This window comes from Thalassophryne amazonica, chromosome 4 (assembly GCF_902500255.1).
Source record: "Thalassophryne amazonica chromosome 4, fThaAma1.1, whole genome shotgun sequence".
Taxonomy (NCBI): domain Eukaryota; kingdom Metazoa; phylum Chordata; class Actinopteri; order Batrachoidiformes; family Batrachoididae; genus Thalassophryne; species Thalassophryne amazonica.
The window spans coordinates 67,272,994-67,294,921 of NC_047106.1; the positions used below are offsets into that span (position 1 = coordinate 67,272,994).

The 21,928-nt window shown below is 41.8% G+C and overlaps 1 protein-coding gene across 1 annotated transcript in view; it reads left to right on the plus strand.

Annotated features, from left to right (window-relative positions):
• Positions 1–21,928, plus strand: part of clmpb (CXADR like membrane protein b) — a 287,660-nt gene that overhangs the window by 260,082 nt on the left and 5,650 nt on the right. Inside the window, exons 6-8 of the mRNA XM_034168027.1 lie at positions 2,356–2,478; positions 4,101–4,242; positions 17,569–20,463. Of these exons, the coding sequence (XP_034023918.1) occupies positions 2,356–2,478; positions 4,101–4,242; positions 17,569–17,905 (602 nt within the window). The 3' untranslated portion in view covers positions 17,906–20,463. The remainder of the gene's footprint in view (positions 1–2,355; positions 2,479–4,100; positions 4,243–17,568; positions 20,464–21,928) is intronic.

Sequence of the window (21,928 nt, forward strand, 5' to 3'; positions counted from 1 at the left end):
TACTGTGCAAAAAAGAAGCCATATGTTAACCTTATCCAGATGTGGTGTCAACTTCTCTAGTCTCTGAGGCATCTGGAATGGACAATCACACAGTGGAAACCTGTATTATTGTCACACAAATCAGGTTTCCAGATCTTTCTGGGAAGAAATGGACCCAGTGTGCTCTGGACCAAAGATGAAAAGGACCATACAGACTTTTAACAGCAGCAATCTCTAATAAAATGTACATTTTTTTTTCTCTGCCTCCATCAACAGCGGCCATAAAATGTGCTGGTCTAAGGCTCAAATGATTTTTTGATGACAGACAATCACAGATTGTCCTTGTTTGGCCACTGATTGTGTCTGTGTTGTCTGTCAACTGCTGCCACGCCAAAATCTAAGGTAATGAAGTCATCAAATAACAAAATACAAAGGAGGAATACTGCATATTATGTTAAAGAAATCAAAGATAAACAGTGCTCTAATCTCCCAGATGAGTTACATAAACACAAGGATCTAAACTGGTGCTGGGGTTTGATGAAGATGTTTGTGACAGTGAAATGTCTCTTGAGCTCACAATTACAGTACATCATCAAAAGTCAAGTCAAAATATATTTATAGGCTCTATGTAGCACATTTAAGTAACTGACATTCACCAAAGCTGTAGAGCTTAAACCTATGAATTTGATACATTTAGAAATAAGCAAAAGAGATTTTAAAAAAATATTAAGTTCAAGTACAGAAGAAAATTCAAGAGAAACAGCATGGCAAAAACAGAAAGCATGATTAAATACTGGACAGAGAGGTATGTCCTCAGAAGAGGCCTCATACCAAAAACATTCTGGTGTTACTTTAGGTTGCTTGTTAGCATCCAAGTCTCAAAACTATACAGGAGGACCAGAAGCACCAAGAGACAAAAGGCTTGGACCTTTGTTCTCCTACAAAGATACAGGCTTTGCCAAACTCCTCTGTCCTACTACCTTAAGACTCCATAAGGTCTTCCTCAGTATCTCCTGATTTGAAAGGCAGAGAACATTGAGACATGAATGAATTTCATGTTCACGGGAGTGATGAAGAAGCTATTCTCAAATGAGCGGGGACATAGGGACTGTATGATGAACGAGCATCAACTGTGAGATTTTTGCCATGTGCTGTGTTTCTCTGGGCATGATCTAGCATGCACGTTCCTCAGCATTGAGGAGTTTACTGGCAGGACAATGCCAAGGGGATGCCTACAATTTATCTGGCTGAGGCATGTAGAATGTTACTTTTTAGAGCACTGGAGGTGTCTAACATCCTGACATAAATTAGACGGACAACTGCTCAAAGTACGTGGGCCAACAGGACAGTACAGCAAAGGTGTCTGTCAGGACCAAGCTGTCACCCACTATGACTGTGGTGGAAGGAGGTGTAGGTTTGCAGGAACATTATGTCTCATTCCTGTGTAAGCAGACCAAGGGTCACTAGACCACGAATGTTAGCCACATGATCACAGGTTCTACCAACAAATGCCTCCTGGTCTGCTCTTGGGAACAGCCCACCTTCTCAGCTCCCAATACAGCCTGGAATTTCCATCCTGGATGATATTAGAAGTTACTTTAGATATGAAACACCTACAGACATTGGCAAATCCAGTACAATCCCCAGCAATTTATAGAGTCTGATCACTGTAGTTTTGCGTTTATGGTTTTCAGTATTATATAAATTTGTAAAGGTGTAATGTCTGAATGGTAATTGTTATGACTTTTAAACAATTGCTGCTGTTACTTCTATGGGCTGTGTGTTATATGTGGCACTTGACCTTTTCCTTTTAAATGCACATTTACTACAAATGCTGTCACCCTCACCCACCTCTGTCCAAAAACTAAATCAGACCCAGCAATTGTGCACTTTCATAACCAGGGATAAATGTCTGTAAATAGCAGCAGAAATAGTTTATAGCAGAAAGGCTACTGCTGGCGATGCAAAGCTCTTAGTCTCAGACCCCTCACACACACACACACACACACACAACACACACACACACACACACACACACACACACACACACACACACACACACACACACACACACGTTGTTCAGCCTCCACACGTGATGGCACATACTCAGACAGAAACCTTCAAATTAATGACCTTGACGAAACAACACCTGTTCAGTCTAATTAGTTTGCATTGGACGATAACACACAGCATCAGCAGCCATTATTTATGGCTCTAGTGAGAAGTAATATCACGTTGTTGTTGTTGTTGTTGGTGTGGACGAGTGAATGTCCCACAGGGCTTTAAGCTGCATCGCTCTCTCTCTCAGACTCGTCACATCCTCCTCAGTGCAAAGGGCCATCTCATAAATAAAATCGTCTGTTTGTCTTTCACCAGATCTGAAGAATCCAGAGATTGTGACTCTGAGGAACCTCACCATCGACAGCACAGGCGTCTACAGGTGCACAGCCAGCAATGACGTGGGAGAGGAAAGCTGCATCATTGAGGTCACAATGAAGCGTGAGAGTTGAGTTTTCACCTCACACCAAACTGCCATACTGATTGATAGCTATAGTTTCAGCCCTGAAACCGATTTATTTTCCGCTCTGCCTTGCAACTGGACTCACCGCACCCTCACCTCCTTCTTCTGCACTGAGTGCTTTAACACCAGGGACTGCATTAAACTTAAACTGTTGGCTACTGGTCACCACCTGTGCCCCAGCAGCTATGTTTCACTGTCTCACTAATACATTTCCTGAGCGGTACAGCATTTCTGGGGTCACATTTGAGGGAGAGGTCTTGAGGAAATGACATATCTAGCAGCTCAGGAAAAGTTGATTGATAGCCTTTTCCATAAATTGAATTTTGGTAACGGTGGCTCAAATACCTTCAGTAAACGCCTCCTGTATATGCCTGCAATACACCACTCGAGTGCAGTAAACCACTTGGTTACACACCTCCATTACACAACTCAAGTACACACCTCTACTGCATTTTTGCAGTACAACCTCCCAGTATCAACTTATTCTTATTGGGCACCGCAGTCTCGTTAGAGGGCGGCGCTAAAGGGGTCAAATATGACACATATGATGCAATTTTTCTCCATCTGCAGACAGCTCTCCTCTGTCCCCAGCAGAAACATGGCACTTGCCATTTGCCTTGTCTTCCCTTCTCCACTGGGAACAAAAAAACCTGCACTTTTCGCGACTGCTTTGGTAATTGCAGCTGATAACAAAGTACAAAGTACACAATTTTTCCATTAGAATTGACACTGTTTGTGGGCAGAGACTAATCAGGCCGATTGTGGGAGTGTCGGCACAAACCATTCGGAGGATGGGGGTTTCAGTGGAAACCATTTTAAACTGGCACATCTTAAACTGACACATCCGCTAGGTGGCGGCGAGTATGCTTTTAAGTTTACCAAGCTGGGCCGAATGGGTTGTGCTGACGCTCCCACACTCCACCCGGGGATTAGTCTCTGCTGTGTTCTTGCCGGCTGTCCCCAAATGTGGTCAAATCACATGATATCATGCAGGGGTTCAAACGAGACTGTGCTGCCCTATTCCCAACTCGTCACATTTTGACGTAAAACTTTTTTTTGTTTTATTTTGTTTTTGCCCAAATGTCAATATGTGATGAGTTGGGTAGCCCCTTCGCATCATTTGATGCCTGGGGAAATGCTAACCCTAACCTTAACCATGACCATGACCAGAACCCAAAGATAGATGAATGATCACTGATGGCGCTGAGGTCAAGGAACTGTTCCTGTCTGTTAGAAGAGACAAATGATGCTACTGTATATTAACACGTTTCCCAGCACATCACTAAATCATACAAAAGGGCTGCCGAACCCATCACATCATGATGCAAAGGAGCACTGACCAAGCGTAAATATGTGACAGGTTGGGAGTAAAAAGAGTGTGTAGCCCAGTACATCCATCCAGTGCGCACCCATAATACACCCTTCCAGTATACACTCCTATTGCATGCTTCCAGTAAACACCTTGTGTACATGCTTCTAGTTCATGAATATGACATCTAAGTACTGAAAGATTTAAGATTTAAAATCATTAGAAGTCAACACTGATTACCACTGATTGTGTTTATCATCATAGTTTTGTACTTTTTCTCTTCTTTGACAGGTGCGAAGAATGTTCAAATGGTAGCAGGTTTTGCGGTGGCAACATTTCTTTTCGTCCTCATCATCATATTAATCATCTGGCTTGTCTTCTGGAAGAAAGAGAAAAAGAAGTATGAGGAGGAGGAAACTCCAAATGAGATCAGGTTTAGTCAAACTCTTTTTTTCTGACAGTATTGCATTGTTTTACCATGTTTGGGGCCCCTTCACACCTAGTATGAATAAATACAAATCACGGCGAATCACAGCGGAACAGCTTGTATGAGTGAACCACGAAAACATCAAGCCAACGGGCAGGAGTGAACGAAGCCGCTGCGAGGGTTTTGTGCACATGATTTTGTGCACATTGCAGCGGGAACACAGTACGAGGGGTTGGTAAGGTTAGACCTTACTTGTGTGAAAGATTCAAGCTTCTCTACTATGCAGCTGCGTGAAAAAAAAATGCATGCCACCTACGGGATTTGAACCTGCAATTTACAAAAGCTCTGATTGCCAGCCAGAAACTTTACCACTGCGTACCATCGCTGCCCTGTAAATGGTGCGGAAAAATAACTGACATCAACAAGGACATAAATGTATTTTTAAAAAAATTTTTAAAAAAGAGAGAAAAAAAGCCTGTGATAACTGACCACACGTGTTGTGGGGGAGAGCCAACACTCTGGCACGCCACATGTGTACTCTGCAACTCCACAGTCATGGGGGCAGTTAGACAGATTTCACCATCAGCTCGAAAGTGATCATCTGCTGACTGTTTTTGTACTAATAGTGCGAATGGCCACACATTTTCTAAGTGCCAAGCTAGCGGTGTTAGATGTTTGTGTGTGTCACCTGGAATTTGGCTGGCACCTGCCGCGAGAGGGGTCGATGGACTCTCACAGGGCACACTGTGTTTCAGCCGCTGGTGTGCACAAATACTTGTACTTGTAGCAATAGGTTTACGAGGCATTGTAGGCAGCTCAGATTTTACACGTATTGCATATGATTCCTGCTTAATGCTCCATTCAACCACATTCGTACTATGTGTGAAGGGGCCCTAAATTCTGCATGCTCAGAGACGAGTGGGTGTGTGGTATTGCAGGATCAGGGTTTTTTTTCTGTATCTAACTGGCTTGTTGCTGCAATTATTTTGCTGTCACTTACAATTCAAATTAGACTGAAATCGTGGGTATGGTGTCAGGTTTTGCCCCTGCTTGGTCCTCACCCGTTATGTTTGTTGTCCGTCTCTTTATTGATTTTCTTTTGTCTGCTTTTTTGACAGTCTGGTTATTTTGCATTTGTCACAGCTGCTGGTTTTCTGTTCATCACACTATAGCCACATCTTGAGTTCTGTTCTGGTTTAGTTTAGTCTTTGATCCACCGTCTTTGATTTTTGTTCATCGTTGCTTTTGTCACAACTTGTTTTCTGTTCATCACACTTCAGTCACATGTTTGAGTTCCGTTCTGGTTTAGTTTAGTTTTAACCCACTGTTTTTGATTGTTGTTTTTTGATTACTTGTGTCACTAAGTTTATTTGTCAGGTTTACCACATTTGTTTTCAGTTATATTATTCATGTCAGTTCCGTTCTAGTTTTAGCTTTTAATTTTCTTGTTGTCTAACCCGATTCTGTTCATGTTTAATTTCAATGCAGTCTTGGATATTTTAGTATCATTTGTCATGTCCATGTTGTCACTGCACTCCTTTGTCTCAGTTCTCATATTTTCACATCCAGTTTCATTTGAGTCTGTCATGTCCTCAGATCACTCCACTGTCTTGTCCATCACCTTCTCAGCTCTGTTGGCCACGCCCAATTTTGTTTGTCACCTTCTTGTCCACCTGTCACAGCCTTCTGTTGGCTCACAGCCTCTCCTCTCTGTTAGGCCACGCCCTCCTCCTGCCTGCACATCACACCTGCTTCATATCACATCCTAATTAACTCAGTGTATTTAAGCCCTGCATGTTTTCTTTTCCTTTGCTTGCTCGTTGATTTTGTTATCTTCGTCCTGGCTCCTTTGTCACAGTTTTTTGCTCCCACGTTTTGCTCGACCTCGCTTGTGTTCTCGATCTGGATTTTGTCTTTGCCCTTGTTACATGTTTTGCTGTGTTATCGAACCCCGCCTGTTTTTTGACGACGCCTCTGCTTATCACCTGCCCGTACCTACGCAATGCTGACTGCCATTCTGTGTACCAGACCCTGCCTGAATTATCAATAAAGCCTTTTTCTGTGTCTGCATTTGCTCTCTACCACCTGCTGTCCCCTGAGTACTTGTGAATCATGACATATGGAAAATGCAAGTAAAAATAATTTAATTTGTTTATATACATGCATTCCTGCATTACAGCCCTACAATACATTAAAAAAAAGTTTTGGCAGGAGCAATTCAGGGCTAGCAGGTTTTTTGGGGGGGGTTTTTTTTTTTTGGCTTGTTTGTTTTTTTTTATTTATTTTTTTTTTTTTTACATTAATGCTGCTTTTAATTGTTTGAAGTCTACGGTATGATTCCACACATTTTGTTTAACAAATTAGTTGAATTGAAGGTTAATCCTTTCCTGATTAAATGGTTTTATTTTTTCACTAAAAGGCCACAACAAGACAAATTTAATTCTGTAATATATATTCTCAGATATAGTGAAAAGTAGTTCCATTCACCAACAAAGCTGATTCTAATTAGTTAAACTTTTCTGGCAGGTATACGAGGTCTGTTAGAAAAGTATCCGTCCTTTTTATTTTTTTTAAAAACCTGATGGATTTGAATCATGTGTGCTTGCATGAGCAAACCTTGAACCTTCGTGCGCATGCGTGATTTTTTTCACGCCTCTCGGTTGTGTCATTGGCTTTTAAGCAGCCTTTATGTGAGGATGGGTGTAGTCTCGTCGTTTTTTTCTTTGCAAGGAAATGGCGGAACGACTGGAGCAGCACGACTGCATCAAATTTTGCCAGAAACTGGTGGACAGCCAGGTGGAAACCATTCGGATTATTCAGATGGCTTTCAGTGACGATCCTATGGGCATCACACAGATTAAGGAGCGGTACAACCGGTTTAAAGACGGCCACACAATGGTGGAGAGCGAGCCGCGCTCCGGTCGGCCATCAACACGCTGAAATGACCAGATCATTTCCAAAGTGAACGCTGTGGTGATGCGGGACCGTCGTGTGACTATCCGAGAAATTGCGGAAGAGGTGGACATCAGCACTTTTTGCGGCACATTCAGCCATTCAGCCACAGTCCAGCTCTTCCACCATTCGGAAGATTCAGACGGCTTTCGGTGGCTTTTCAGTTGTGTAACTATCCGAGAAATTGTGGACAAGGTGAGCATGTCACAACATGTCCTGTGAGGCTTCATCATGGAGGTGCTTTTGCTGTGCCATCAGCTTCGTGCCGATGAATTTCACTGCAACTCTTTTCATGGCAAAATGGAATGTGCCGAAAAAGTGCTGATGTCCACCTCTTCCACAATTTCTCAGATAGTCACACGATGGTCTCACATCACCACAGCGTTCACTTTGAAAATGATCTGGTCATTTCAGCATGTTGATGGCCGCCCAGAGTGGGGCTCGCTCTCCACCGTTGTGTGGACGAAGGTTCAAGTTTGGCTCATGCAAGCACATGTGATTCAAATCCATCAGGTTTTTGAAAAAACTAAAAATGTCGGATACTTTTCTAACAGACCTCGTATGAGCTAATCAGTGAAACCACCAGTTTTACGTGCACAGGTACAAGCAATACACAGACTCGGTCGCAGATACCGCCATATTTGTTGTGCACGATGCATTCTCGGAAGAATCAAATCAAATCAATTTTATTTATATAGCGCCAAATCGCAACAAACAGTTGCCCCAAGGCGGTTTATATTGTAAGCCAAAAGCCATACAATAATTACAGAAAAACCCCAACGGTCAAAACGACCCCCTATGAGCAAGCACTTGGCGACAGTGGGAAGGAAAATCTCCCTTTTAACAGGAAGAAACCTCCAGCAGAACCAGGCTCAGGGAGGGGCAGTCTTCTGCTGGGACTGGTTGGGGCTGAGGGAGAGAACCAGGAAAAAGACATGCTGTGGAAGAGAGCAGAGATCAATCACTAATGATTAAAAGCAGAGTGGTGCATACAGAGCAAAAAGAGGTGAATAAAAAGAAACACTGGGTGCATCATGGGAACCCCCCAGCAGTCTAAGTCTATAGCAGCATAACTAAGAGATGGTTCAGGGTTGCCCGATCCAGCCCTAACTATAAGCTTTTTCAAAAAGGAAAGTTTTAAGCTTAATCTTAAAAGTAGAGAGGGTGTCTGTCTCCCTAATCCGAATTGGGAGCTGGTTCCACAGCAGAGCAGCCTGAAAGCTGAAGGCTCTGCCTGCCTCCCATTCTACTCTTACAAACCCTAGGAACTACAAGTAAGCCTGCAGTCTGAGAGCGAAGCGCTCTACTGGGGTGATATGGTACAAGAGGTCCCTAAGATAAGATGGGACCTGATTATTCAAAACCTTATAAGTAAGAAGAAGAATTTTAAATTCTATTCTGGAATTAACAGGGAGCCAGTGAAGAGAGGACAATATGGGTGAGATATGCTCTCTCCTTCTAGTCCCTGTCAGCACTCTAGCTGCAGCATTTTGAATTAACTGAAGGCTTTTCAGGTAACTTTTAGGACAACCTGATAATAATGGACTGCATTTATATAGCGCTTTTCCATGTGCATCAGACGCTCAAAGCGCTTTACAATTATGCCTCACATTCACCCCGATGTCAGGGTGCTGCCATACAAGGCGGTCACTACACACCGGGAGCAATAGGGGATTAAAGGCCTTGCCCAAGGGCCCTTAGTGATTTTCCAGTCAGGCGGGGATTTGAACCCATGATCTTCTGGACTCAAGCCCAACACCTTAACCACTAGACCATCACCTCCCCTAATATAATAATAATGAATTACAATAGTCCAGCCTAGAAGAAATAAATGCATGAATTAGCTTTTCAGCATCACTCTGAGACAAGACCTTTCTAATTTTAGAGATATTGCGCAAATGCAAAAAAGCAGTCCTACATATCTGCTTAATATGCACATTGAAGGACATATCCTGATCAAAAATGACTCCATGATTTCTCACAGTATTACTGGAGGTCAGGGTAATGCCATCCAGAGTAAGGATCTGGTTAGACACCATGTTTCTAAGATTTGTTTTTGCCAAGTACAATAACTTCAGTTTTATCTGAATTTAAAAGCAGGAAATTAGAGGTCATCCATGTGTTTATGTCTGAAAGACATTCCTGCAGTTTAACTAATTGGTGTGTGTCCTCTGGCTTCATGGATAGATAAAGCTGGGTATCATCTGCGTAACAATGAAAATTTAAGCAATGCTTTCTAATAACACTGCCTAAGGGAAGCATGTATAAAGTGAATAAAATTGGTCCTAGCACAGAACCTTGTGGAACTCCATAATTAACCTTAGTCTGTGAAGAAGACTCCCCATTTACATGAACAAATTGTAATCTGTTAGATAAATATGATTCAAACCACTGCAGCGCAGTGCCTTTAATACCTATGGCATGCTCTAATCTCTGTAATAAAATTTTATGGTCAACAGTATCAAAAGCAGCACTGAGGTCTAACAGAACAAGCACAGAGATGAGTCCACTGTCTGAGGCCATAAGAAGATCATTTGTAACCTTCACTAATGCTGTTTCTGTACTATGATGAATTCTAAAACCTGACTGAAACTCTTCAAATAGACCATTCCTCTGCAGATGATCAGTTAGCTGTTTTACAACTACCCTTTCAAGAATTTTTGAGAGAAAAGGAAGGTTGGAGATTGGCCTATAATTAGCTAAGATAGCTGGGTCAAGTGATGGCTTTTTAAGTAATGGTTTAATTACTGCCACCTTAAAAGCCTGTGGTACATAGCCAACTAATAACGATAGATTGATCATATTTAAGATCGAAGCATTAACTAATGGTAGGGCTTCCTTGAGCATCCTGGTAGGAATGGGGTCTAAAAGACATGTTGATGGTTTGGAGGAAGTAACTAATGAAAATAACTCAGACAGAACAATCGGCGAGAATGCATCAAGTATGGTGGTATCTGCGACCGAGACTGTGGTAGGACTTTTACTCTCTAAATCTGGGGTTTTCCATCTCTGGTTATTGCAGAGTTGGACTTGCAATTGAAAATGAACAGCTTACTGACATTTTTGTATGGTGGTTGATTCTGGTTTGGACTTGTAGCAGGGGTAGATGTTTCAAATCCATATAAAACATTGGACTCTGTTTGTTAAGTGGGACTTTTCTGAAGTTGACTGAATGCAGAGAATTCTCCCTACCACATACAGTAGTGTTCAGAATAATAGTAGTGCTATGTGACTAAAAAGTTTAATCCAGGTTTTGAGTATATTTCTTATTGTTACATGGGAAACAAGGTACCAGTAGATTCAGTAGATTCTCACAAATCCAACAAGACCAAGCATTCATGATATGCCCACTCTTAAGGCTATGAAATTGGGCTATTAGTACAAAAAGTAGAAAAGGGGTGTTCACAATGATAGTAGTTTGGCATTCAGTCAGTGAGTTCGTCAATTTTGTGGAACAAACAGGTGTGAATCAGGTGTCCCCTATTTAAGGATGAAGCCAGCATCTGTTGAACATGCTTTTCTCTTTGAAAGCCTGAGGAAAATGGGATGTTCAAGACATTGTTCAGAAGAACAGCGTAGTTTAATTAAAAAGTTGATTGGAGAAGGGAAAACCTATACGCAGGTGCAAAAAATGATAGGCTGTTCATCTACAATGATCTCCAATGCTTTAAAATGGACATTAAAAAAAAACAGAGACGCATGGAAGAAAATGGAAAACAACCATCAAAATGGATAGAAGAATAACCAGAATGGCAAAGGCTCACCCATTGATCAGCTCCAGGATGATCAAAGACAGTCTGGAGTTACCTGTAAGTGCTGTGACAGTTAGAAGATGCCTGTGTGAAGCTAATTTATTTGCAAGAATCCCCCGCAAAGTCCCTCTGTTAAATAAAAGACATGTGCAGAAGAGGTTACAATTTGCCAAAGAACACATCAACTGGCCTAAAGAGAAATGGAGGAATATTTTGTGGACTGATGAGAGTAAAATTGTTCTTTTTGGGTCCAAGGGCTGCAGACAGTTTGTGAGATGACCCCCAAACTCTGAATTCAAGCCATAGTTCACAGTCAAGACAGTGAAGCATGGTGGCGCAAGCATCATGATATGAGCATGTTTCTCCTACTATGGTGTTGGGCCTATATATCGCATACCAGGTATCATTGATCAGTTTGGATATGTCAGAATACTTGAAGAGGTCATGTTGCCTTATGCTGAAGAGGACATGCCCTTGAAATGGGTGTTTCAACAAGACAATGACCCCAAGCACACTAGTAAACGAGCAAAATGTTGGTTCCAAACCAACAAAATTAATGCCTCGCAGATGTGAAGAAATCATGAAAAACTGTGGTTATACAATTAAATACTAGTTTAGTGATTCACAGGATTGCTACAAAAGCAGTTTGAATATAATAGTTTTGAGTTTGTAGCATCAACAGCAGATGCTACTATTATTGTGAACACCCCCTTTTCTACTTTTTTTACTAATAGCCCAATTTCATAGCCTTAAGAGTGTGCATATCATGAATGCTTGGTCTTGTTGGATTTTTGAGAATCTACTGAATCTACTGGTACCTTGTTTCCCATGTAACAATAAGAAATGTACTCAAAAAACCTGGATTAATCTTTTTAGTCACATAGCACTACTATTATTCTGAACACTACTGTATAGGGGCATTCAGCTACCGTAGGAGACGCACTATTATTACTATTATCTGTTTTATCTTCCAGAGATTTACAGCCCTACTTCCCATTGCACTGTAACACGTGTAACCACCATTACAATGCATCCTATATGTGTAATCCAGACTGGACAAACTAAGTAACAAATGTACATGCCTTTCAACACAACCACACCTCTCTGATTTTACTTCTCCTGAAGTGGCACACAGCATGAATACCATTCTGCTGTCCAACATTGCTTCTGGCTTCACAGGGCTTCTAATGCGTCAGTATTTACAAGTACCACTGATTTGACATGACAGTCACTGCCATCGTCACATTTATGTTTCGTGATTCTTTCATTTATTCCCATTGAGATCACAAAGAAAACCGCTGACTTCAGGAGAACTGGCACACAGCTGCTTCGTGGTTCATATGGCTTCACAAATGCTGATATGTCCAAGTTACATAGGGCAGTCTTTAAACATCCGATTGCCATCATCACCTTTGTGTTTCTTGATTCTTTCATTTGTCCAAAAACAGTCAATAAGTTGGTAAGGATAGACATCGCTAACAGCAAGCAGTATGAACTACTTCAAAGTCCCCGCGCCACACCACAGCTGTCCTGTTGCGATCACTAGTTTCTCTCCAAGCCTTCATGGTCACACTCTTGCAAAATCGGGCAAATGTACATGCTTTCTCATATCTGTAGAAATAAAATGTGGATATGAAGCACTGTAAAGAATGGGGCCAGAAATTTGGCCGACTGGGAAAAAACCCTGGATCGGTTCATTTTTTCCATATATATGGTAGAGAGAATTACATGATACAACATCAAAATGCAATGTGAGAACTTACTTGGCAATAAATTTGATTCTGATTCTTGCTGTGAGGCAACAGTGCTAACCACTAAGACACTGTGCTGCCCCCTCTCATCTAATTTCATGAAAATCCTGTTAAGAAATTTTAAAAACAGCCACAATCTAAAGACTTTGACAGAGCTGATAGCTGTGTATTCGCTGCTCCAGCACTGGAAAGCTTAAAAAAGCAAGCGATTGACGTGTGTTCAGTCACACATTCAGTAACAACAAAGAAATTATGGATCAGTCAGTTTCTCTGCTGTTTTATATTGTTAGCATATTGAGAGAAATACAGATTCTGTTGAATAATTCATTATTTTATTGTAGAGGCAAAGAATGAGAAAATATAAAGGCTACTTTTCAAAATTCTAATGTATTTATAATTAATCTACATGAGAATAAAAAGTTTAAAGTCCACAGATAAGATTTAGAACCTCTCCTTAAACACTTTTCTGTGTGCAAAGCTCATTGGAAAATCATAAACTGAAAAGCTGAGTCAAGATTTTTGTTTTACTGCATGCTGAGGGAAACAGAAATTTTGTGTTTCAGCACAGTGAATTATTGCAGCCTTCTTCTGAAACATGCATTTGTTTGTGCCATCATTTAACTTCATAATGCACTGAGTTAGGATGAAACACAGCCAGGTAAGTAAGTCCCTTTGGCTGCTCCCTTGTTTGCACTCGGGGTCGCCACAGCAAATCCAAGGTGGATCTGCATGTTGAATTGGCACAGGTTTTACGCCGGATGCCCTTCCTGACTCAACTCCACATTACATGGAGAAATGTGGCAGGGGTGGGATTTGAACCCAGAGCCTTCTGAACTGAAACCAAGCACATTAACCACTTGGCCACCACCCCTGCTGATGAAACACAGCCAGGTCTGACAGAATAAACACACTGAACCAAGTTTAATTACTCAACTGTGTGATGTGAATGAGGATGTGTGCATGTTTTTTTCTTCTCCACTCACTGTGTGAGTGGCTTTAAATACAAGCAGCCATGACCTTCGTAGACATGTGGATATGTAGGGTTTGGAAATAAGAGGAACTGACAAACTCAATGTAAGATGCATACATCATCAATGCCACACATACAGTGCATCCAGAAAGTATTCACAGTACTCCACGTTTTCCACTTTTTGTTATGTTACAGCCTTATTCCAAAATGGAGTAAATTTTTCCCTCAATATTCTACTCACAATACCCCATGATGACAGCATGATTTTTTTTTTTTTTTTGTACCTTTTTTTTAATTCCGTCTGGTCTTTTTACCATACAGTGGAGTGATTGGTGGATTCCTGCAGAGATGGTTGTCTTTCTGGTAGGGTCCCTTCTCTTCACAGAGGAATGCTGGAGCTCTGACAGAGTGACTGTCAGGTTCTTGGTCACCTCCCTGTCTAAGGCCCTTCTTCCCCAATCGCTCAGTTTAGACCGGGTGGCTAGCTCTAGAAAAGGTCCTGGTGGATCAGAACATCTTCCATTTACAGATGATTGAGGCCACTGTGCTCATTGGGACCATCAAAGCAGCAGAAATGTTTCTGTACCCTTCCCAGATTTGTGCCTTGAGACAATCCTGTCTCAGAGGTCTACAGACAATTCCTGTGACTTCATGCTTGGTTTGTGTTCTGACATGCACTGTCAACTGTGGAACCTTATATGTAGACAGGTGTGTGTCTTTCCAAATCATGTCCAATCAACTGAATTTACCCCAGGTGGACTCCAGTTAAGCTGTAGAAACATCTCAAGGATGATCAGTGGAAACAGGATGCACCTGAATTCAATTTTGAGCTTCATGGCAAAGGCTGTGAATACTTATGAACATGTGATTTGTTAGTTAGTTAGTTTATATATATATATATATATATATATATATATATATACTATATATATATTATATATATATATATATATATATATATATATATGCAAAAATCTAAAAAAAAAATACTTTTTTTCACATTGTCATTATGGGGTATTGTGTGTAGAATTTAGAGGAAAAGCTGAAATTCATCCATTTTGGAATAAGGCTGTAACATAACAAAATGTGGAAAAAGTGAAGTACTGTGAATACGTTCTGGATGCACGGTAATTAACTTGATAAAAAAAATCATGGCGAACAGCCCCAGTCATTCTGTGGTCATTCAGTGTCTGACCATGGCGTTGTCTGTGAGTTCTTTGTGTATAGTCTGTGCCTCCTTTGAGCATCCTCCAGCCTCTGTGTCCCTTTTGCATTTGTTTTGGACATGCTCAAAAATTCACGCCAACCATGGCATCCTGTGTGCTTCCAGTGAGCGTTCCTTGTTTGACCTAGGCATGCACTGTGCCTTCCTTCAACATCCTGTGGTGTTCCCCCTATTTTCTGGTCACACAACGGATGCAGAAGGAACTTCATCTCTGTGAGTTTTACTCACTCACTCGCTCATTTTCAACCGCTTAATCCAAGTAAGGGTCATGGGGGGCTGGAGCCTATTCCAGCAGTCATAGGGTGTGAGGTGGGGCAAAGTCAATTTTATTGTCAATACTGCCATAGGAACACGACATAGATGGGATTGAAATTGCATTTCTCACAGACCCTGCTGTAGACATATGGCACATAACAAAGAGTACATATGTAAAAATACAGTGAAATTATGCGAACAGAATAGATAGTGCAAATGGCTAAAGGCTAAAAAAGAAGGCACTGCTCACCTTAAAAAAATTAATGTTACAATTGGATCTTTTAAGTAATGCCATGAATACATGCCATAAAACCTTTATATTGGAATTAACTCAGATTTAGCAAAACATTCTCTTAAGTGGATTGCTGTTCTTAATTGCTTTTTCCTATACAATGTTAATTAAGATGAATGTAACTGTAAGGGTTTACGTTATTAGGTAGTCATATTATTTCTGGGAAATGGAAGGAAGCAGAATTGGCTTCATAATCAGAGCCACCTATGATCTTCTTTCTACACCCCAAAACCTACACCCATGTCTCATGTGAAGATCCCATGTGTGCTGTCTGCCAAACTCCAGCAATGTTGAGGCACATCCTTGCCGGTTTCAAAACCATTCTGTTCCAAGGCCACTACACCTGGAGGCACAACCAGGTCTTGCAACAACTGGCACACGAGAAGGAATGAGAACTACCACCAATGCCCTCCCTCTTCGATGGCTGGACTACCAAACACTGCTCCTTCCGTAAGATCAGGAGACTGTCCAATGAAATCATCTGAAAGCGTGAACACAACCCTCCTTGACCCGACACCTGACTGGAAAATACAGTTCAACCTTGGTCTTTAACCTGGTCTTTCTAACGGAGATAATAACAACTACTCTCAGACTGAGACCTCATCTTGTGGTCAACTTTGCAGAAGTTGCTATACATCCTGAACTAACGGTTGCCATGGGAAACTGCAGTTGGAGAGGCAACACAAAAGCTTAAAGTATGCTGAAATAGCAGTCCAGGCAGAACAATGCAACTGGTTTCCCAAGGTGTTCCCGTGTGAGGTTGGGTGTAGACTCTCACTGAGGCTGCTCAGCAAAGCAGAAACTGCCTGTGGCTCAGAGGAGGACTCCAACTGGGTTGCAAGATGACCATTGAGGGGTAAAAGCAAAGCAGAGCACACCTGGGATGCTATGTTTCGCTGTTGAGCCCTCTGGAGGTGTCGTGGGCCTAAATCAATGAAACACTAAGAAGGGTGTCCATCTGATGACCCCTCTGCCACTCAAGACACCTGGCAAGAAGCAGTGCTTATTATTCATGGGATTGTACCATCAAGTCCTATAAGCTCTCGTGGGAAAATGATTATGGCATTTGTAGTTTTTGTTCGCCTGCTGACAAATAGGATGAGGCAGATTCTGGTTGTCTGTCTGTCTATCTATCAGAATATAAACATCTACAAGGTCACGTTTTCACTGATTATCTCATAAGAGCCTTCTTGTACCCCCCCATCCATCCACATTGGTGCAGTGTCATGCTTTGGTTTATTTGTCTGTGTGAATTGGACCCCGTGGAATGCTAATGACACTGTAAAAACTGCATCTTCTTTTTTGTGTGTGAGACTGGAGTCTGTACATGCATATTTAGCGGCATAACAATGAATAATTAACTCATTTGCGAGGCAGCTTTGTGTAAATAATGCAAATGTGATGAAGTGTTTTCTGTTTTTTGTGCCATGTCGTGAGCCACAGTGCCCGAAACCAGAAACAGGAGCTTTGTTAATGCACATCTCTTAGATGACGAAGCCAAGCTCGACACTGCTGAAAAGTTTTTATTTTGTGTGTTTTGTGCATCATGTTAACTTCTCCAGTTCTTCTCCAGATGATACCTTGTAGCCAAAACTTCACAGATGGGAGCTTTTTATTTCCAGTCCCATATTTCCATGGGGAAATTGTACTAAAAGGTTCTGAGCCATTTATAATGTCTCCAATGGAATTTTTAAGCCAATCCCAGCAACATTCACAGTACAAATGGCCGTTTTTGAAAAATGATACTGAACCCTTATGTTTGTCTCTTTGTGGAGTTTCGTCTCTAATGTTCTTGCATGACTTTTGTCCTCTCCCAAAATGTAAAACTGAAAAAAGAAGCAGAATTGCAAAGCAGTGTTTCATTGTGTTCTTGGCACAAGCACTTTTTCTTCAACAGCTGTATCTGGGGAGCTTGGGATTTTATCAGAATTCATTATTCCATGCAAATATGTTGCACAACACACAGGGGATGAAGTAGCTCATGAATTGCATGAGATCTCCACATAATGCAGTGTGGACAGCACTTTGGAGTGTGCATGCCTGTGGTTTGATTTGTTTTTTGCAGGGTTTTTTAGTGGTATTCTTCATATAAAGTATTCATAATGATTGGCTTTTTTCTGTTTTTAATTCCACAGGGAGGATGCCGAGGCTCCCAAAGCCAAGTTAGTGAAGCCCAACTCTCTATCCTCATCCCGTTCCGGCAGCTCACGCTCCGGTGCTTCATCCACACAGTCCATGGTGCACAACAGCATGCAGCGTGGTCCCCGCCCCCGCCCACCTGCTGTGGCGGCTCTCAAGGAAAATGGACAGCCTCCGGGCTTTCCGCAGTCGCCTCCAGCCTACACGGCAGTGGTGGCCCCCAAAACCCCCGAGCCCCCAGGCACTCCCAAGTTCAACTCCAGGAACATGTCTGGGCCTACACCACCAACCCTCATGGTACCTGCCCAGACCAAAGCCTTTCAGACTGTGTAGGACACACGTTTGGGCAGCCATCGAAGACTCTTGTCACCTTCCAACTCCCCAATGCTCCCTCCCAAAGACTCCTCAATGCAACTAGTAAAAAGGATGTAATTAACAGAAGTAATTCAATTCAATAATTCAATACTTTTAATGTAGTTCAATACTTTTAATGAATGCATACTTTAAATCTAAGACATACTTGCCCCCTACTGAATTACATAATACAAAAGAAAAAGCAAGACCCGATACGCCACACTGTTTGTATCTTATGGCTATAGGCAGTTCCACCTTTGGCTTTAGAAGGCAAACTGAAGCACTGAGGTGGAAGGAACGCCTCAGTACAGCTTTTATTTATTTATCAAATCAAAGGCTGAGGCATTCAGTGGTTGAAAAGGGGAAAGTGAGGAATAGTGAAGGCTAAAGCAAACTAAATCTAAATGTGAAACTTGGTGTAGAGAGAATCAAAAGCAGGTGAGCGTCACTTGCCAACAACACAAAATGGGTGCAATCAGTGTGGAAACTGGAGCAAATAAAATGCAAGACAGCAGAATTGGTTCAGGTGAATTTTCCACTCACGTCTCCCTTCTCCTTCAGCTCACTAAACCCCTCTGTTTCCCGTGGAGCCCAACATTGTGGATGGACAGTTAGCAGGGCGTGCATCACCTGTCTCAGTGCTCCCCAGCTGTTTTGTGTTTTTCTCTCTCTCTGTCAAACAATCAATCCACAAAAAACTACTGCCATCCTGAATCTGAATCAAAAATAGGTCATCTGCTTTTCTGATCTACTGGGGAAGCGTTCAGGTATAAGGATATGGCGCTGGAGTCCAACCCGTGGAGCTAATACCCCCACCCACATCCTGCCTAGATCTATAGATATCCTTTTCTGCTACTGAATATCTTCCCTGAATTAATAAATAGTATGTATTAGGCCTTTAGGCTGTCCGTACTTTACGTATAGGGGATAAGCATCTATTAGACCAGCTGAACTTGTTTTTCTTTTCTCCTGTGTCCTGATCGGGAAGTAAAGGGTGACAAACAGCTACACATCCATTCATCCATATTAAGAAGTGCCACCAGAACCCAATCTGGGTTATTATTATTGCTTTTTTTAAACTCATTTCTGAATGCCAAAATCTGCCGCCATGAATGTGTGAAGAACGAAGATGGTGGATCTCATTATTGTCAGCCTCTCTGAGCTAAGGCACAAAGAACTGACCTTAAAGTTGCATTTTATTTCTCTGTATCTGAATGAGACGATGTTGTGAGTCTTTCCACATTTGTGATGTCACTGTTAGCACTCTCACTGCATCCGTGATAACAGAGTGGCACTCCGCTGCTGTCTTGCTGAATCACCAGGCTCTCTTTTGGTATTGGTTGAGTCTTTTTGTAATCTCCTCAGAAAGGAACAGTTTGGATGAAAGTAGCTGAAAAAAAGGCCAAGTAGCCTTTATAGTGTGCCTTTGCAAACCCTCTTCACTTCCACGGTTTCTTTCTGAGTCCTAAACTTTAGCACACGAGCAGTAAAGTCGAAGTTCCCTTCCAGCTTTGATGGCAGACACCTGCTTAGTAATACCACATGCAGAACAGTGAGCACCAAGCAGTCTGCGGCGAGGAAGCATTCCGGTGCTACGAGTCTCTGTACTGTACATTCTGTAACCAGTCCTGTTTTATAGTGTACATACAGGTAAATACACAGTATGCACATGATGTCATTTAATTTAACATAAGGGTATGTAAGGGGGATTTGCCCCTGACTAAACAATCAAAAGGGTTTCCCAAAAGTGAATTTACATCAGTTTTGTTGACGTGTTTGAAAGTGAAAAGTTAAGTTCCTTTTTTTCTTGTATGACTTGTATTTTTTTTCAGTTAACTGTGTGTTCATCTAGAGGTGATAACGTAGAAAGAAACATGCATTAAAAGATAATATCCCCCCCCCCCCCCACACACACACACACACACAAACAGATTTTTGATTTTGGTATCAAATTATTCCCAACATACAAAATCGTTTCACTTAAGAATGACATCACCAGAAGCTGAAGATAGCTGCTCAGAGTGATTCATTCTGTCATGAGTTGCAGGTCAAACTGCTAGACAAGATTTTCCAGTCACTCAAGAATAATATTTGATTAAATAAAACAGAAACTCCTGATATGCGAATAACTGAAGCCCTAAATTTGCTCTCCAACCTTAGTGGTTACGAAGATACAGCAAGGCGTGATTTCAAAAGGGTCAAAAATTAATACTGGTGAATCCCTTATGTTTTCAAGAAAAACACTTAATTGGTTAAGATAGTAATTTGAGGTCTCTTTAGTAATTTAGTCCCAAAATTTGATCTCCAGTCTTAATTGTGAGATACAGCAAGTGGGTAGTTGTGAACAGAGGCCTAGACAATAGTTTCCAGTTATTTTCAAGAAAAAGCTTCAGTTGAATAACTAGAAATTTTGAGTCTGTGAGTAATTAATCCTGAAATCTGCCAGTCTCACTCCCCAGCACCTAAAGAGATCCTCGCGTCAGATGCGAGCACCATAGGTTTTTCACCTTGCAGCAGTGATTGTGACTTCAAGCCCAGTGAGGGACACAATGCAGGTTAAACCAGTGCAGGTCACCAGGTGTCCTAAACACACCTGGTAGTCTTTGTAGCCAAGAATACAACACACACACACACACACACACACACACACACACACACACACACCTTTCAATGAAGCAACCCTGTGTCTGCGCATGTCACTTTAAATGTAAAGCAGCTATTGTTGGCCACGCCCCCTCTGTCTTATGAGAAGGGGCATGTGTCTGCCACAGAGACTATGTGAATATTATGAAGTGAAAATTGGCTCAGTGGGTGTGTCTAAGTTAGTGAACTACTGTTCAGACATATGTCACAGAAAGGAGCTTTTTCAAGTTTCAGCTTTGCAACATGCACAGATAAAAGATTGTGGGAGTTTGAGGTTACTTAACATGAAACCCTCACCATATTTACCTATAAACAGTAGATAACCAGTTTTATACAAAAAGATCCCTTTAAGCATTTTGGACATTTTGGACTTTTCCAACACTATCTGGCCAAAAATGATATGATAGCTCAGTTATGTTATTCTAATCATATCCATCGGAGTTTAAATGGTAAATACTGTAAGTGGACTACATTTATATAGCGCTTTTCCATCTGCAACAGATGCTCAAAGCGCTTTACAATAATGCCTCACATTCACCCCGATGTCAGGGTGCTGCCACACAAGGCACCCACTACACACCAGGAGCAATTGGGAATTAAAGACCTTGCCCAAGGACCCTTAGTGATTTTCCAGTCAGGCTGGGATTTGAACCAAGGATCTTCTGGTCTCAAGCCCAACGCCTTAACCACTAGACCATCACCTCCCCAATAGTTTAATAGGCTCATTGTGTTTTCTCTCAGGATAAAAAAAAACACACTACCAGTTTGGTTACATTTTCCCCTTCAACTGAATGGGAAAATGTATCCAAACATTTGACTGGCACTGTATAATTATTTAAACCCCACTGCAGATAAAATGGGCAGCACGGTGGATTAGTGGTTAGCACTGTTGCCTCACATCAAAAAGGTCATGGGATTGATTCCCGCCTATGGCCTTAATGTGTGGAGTTTGCATGTTCTCCCCATATTGGAGTGAGTTTCCTCTGCGTGGTCCAGCTTCCTCCCACATCCAAAGACATGCAGATTAGGTGCATTGGAAACTTTAAATTGTCCGTAGGTGTGTGTGCAAGTGTGGATGTGTTTGTTTGTCTATATGTGGCCCTGGACAGGCCAGTGTCCTGTCCAGGGTGTACCCTGCCTCACACCCTATGGCTGCTCGGATAGGCTCTAGCCACCACCAACACACACACACACACACACACACACACACACACACACACACACACACACACACACACACACACACACACACACACACACACACTTCCCCGTAACCCTTAATTGTAAGTAAGGAGGAGTAAGCTGTTGAAGGTGTGTGTGTGTGTGTGTGTGTGTGTGTGTGTGTGTGTGTGTGTGTGT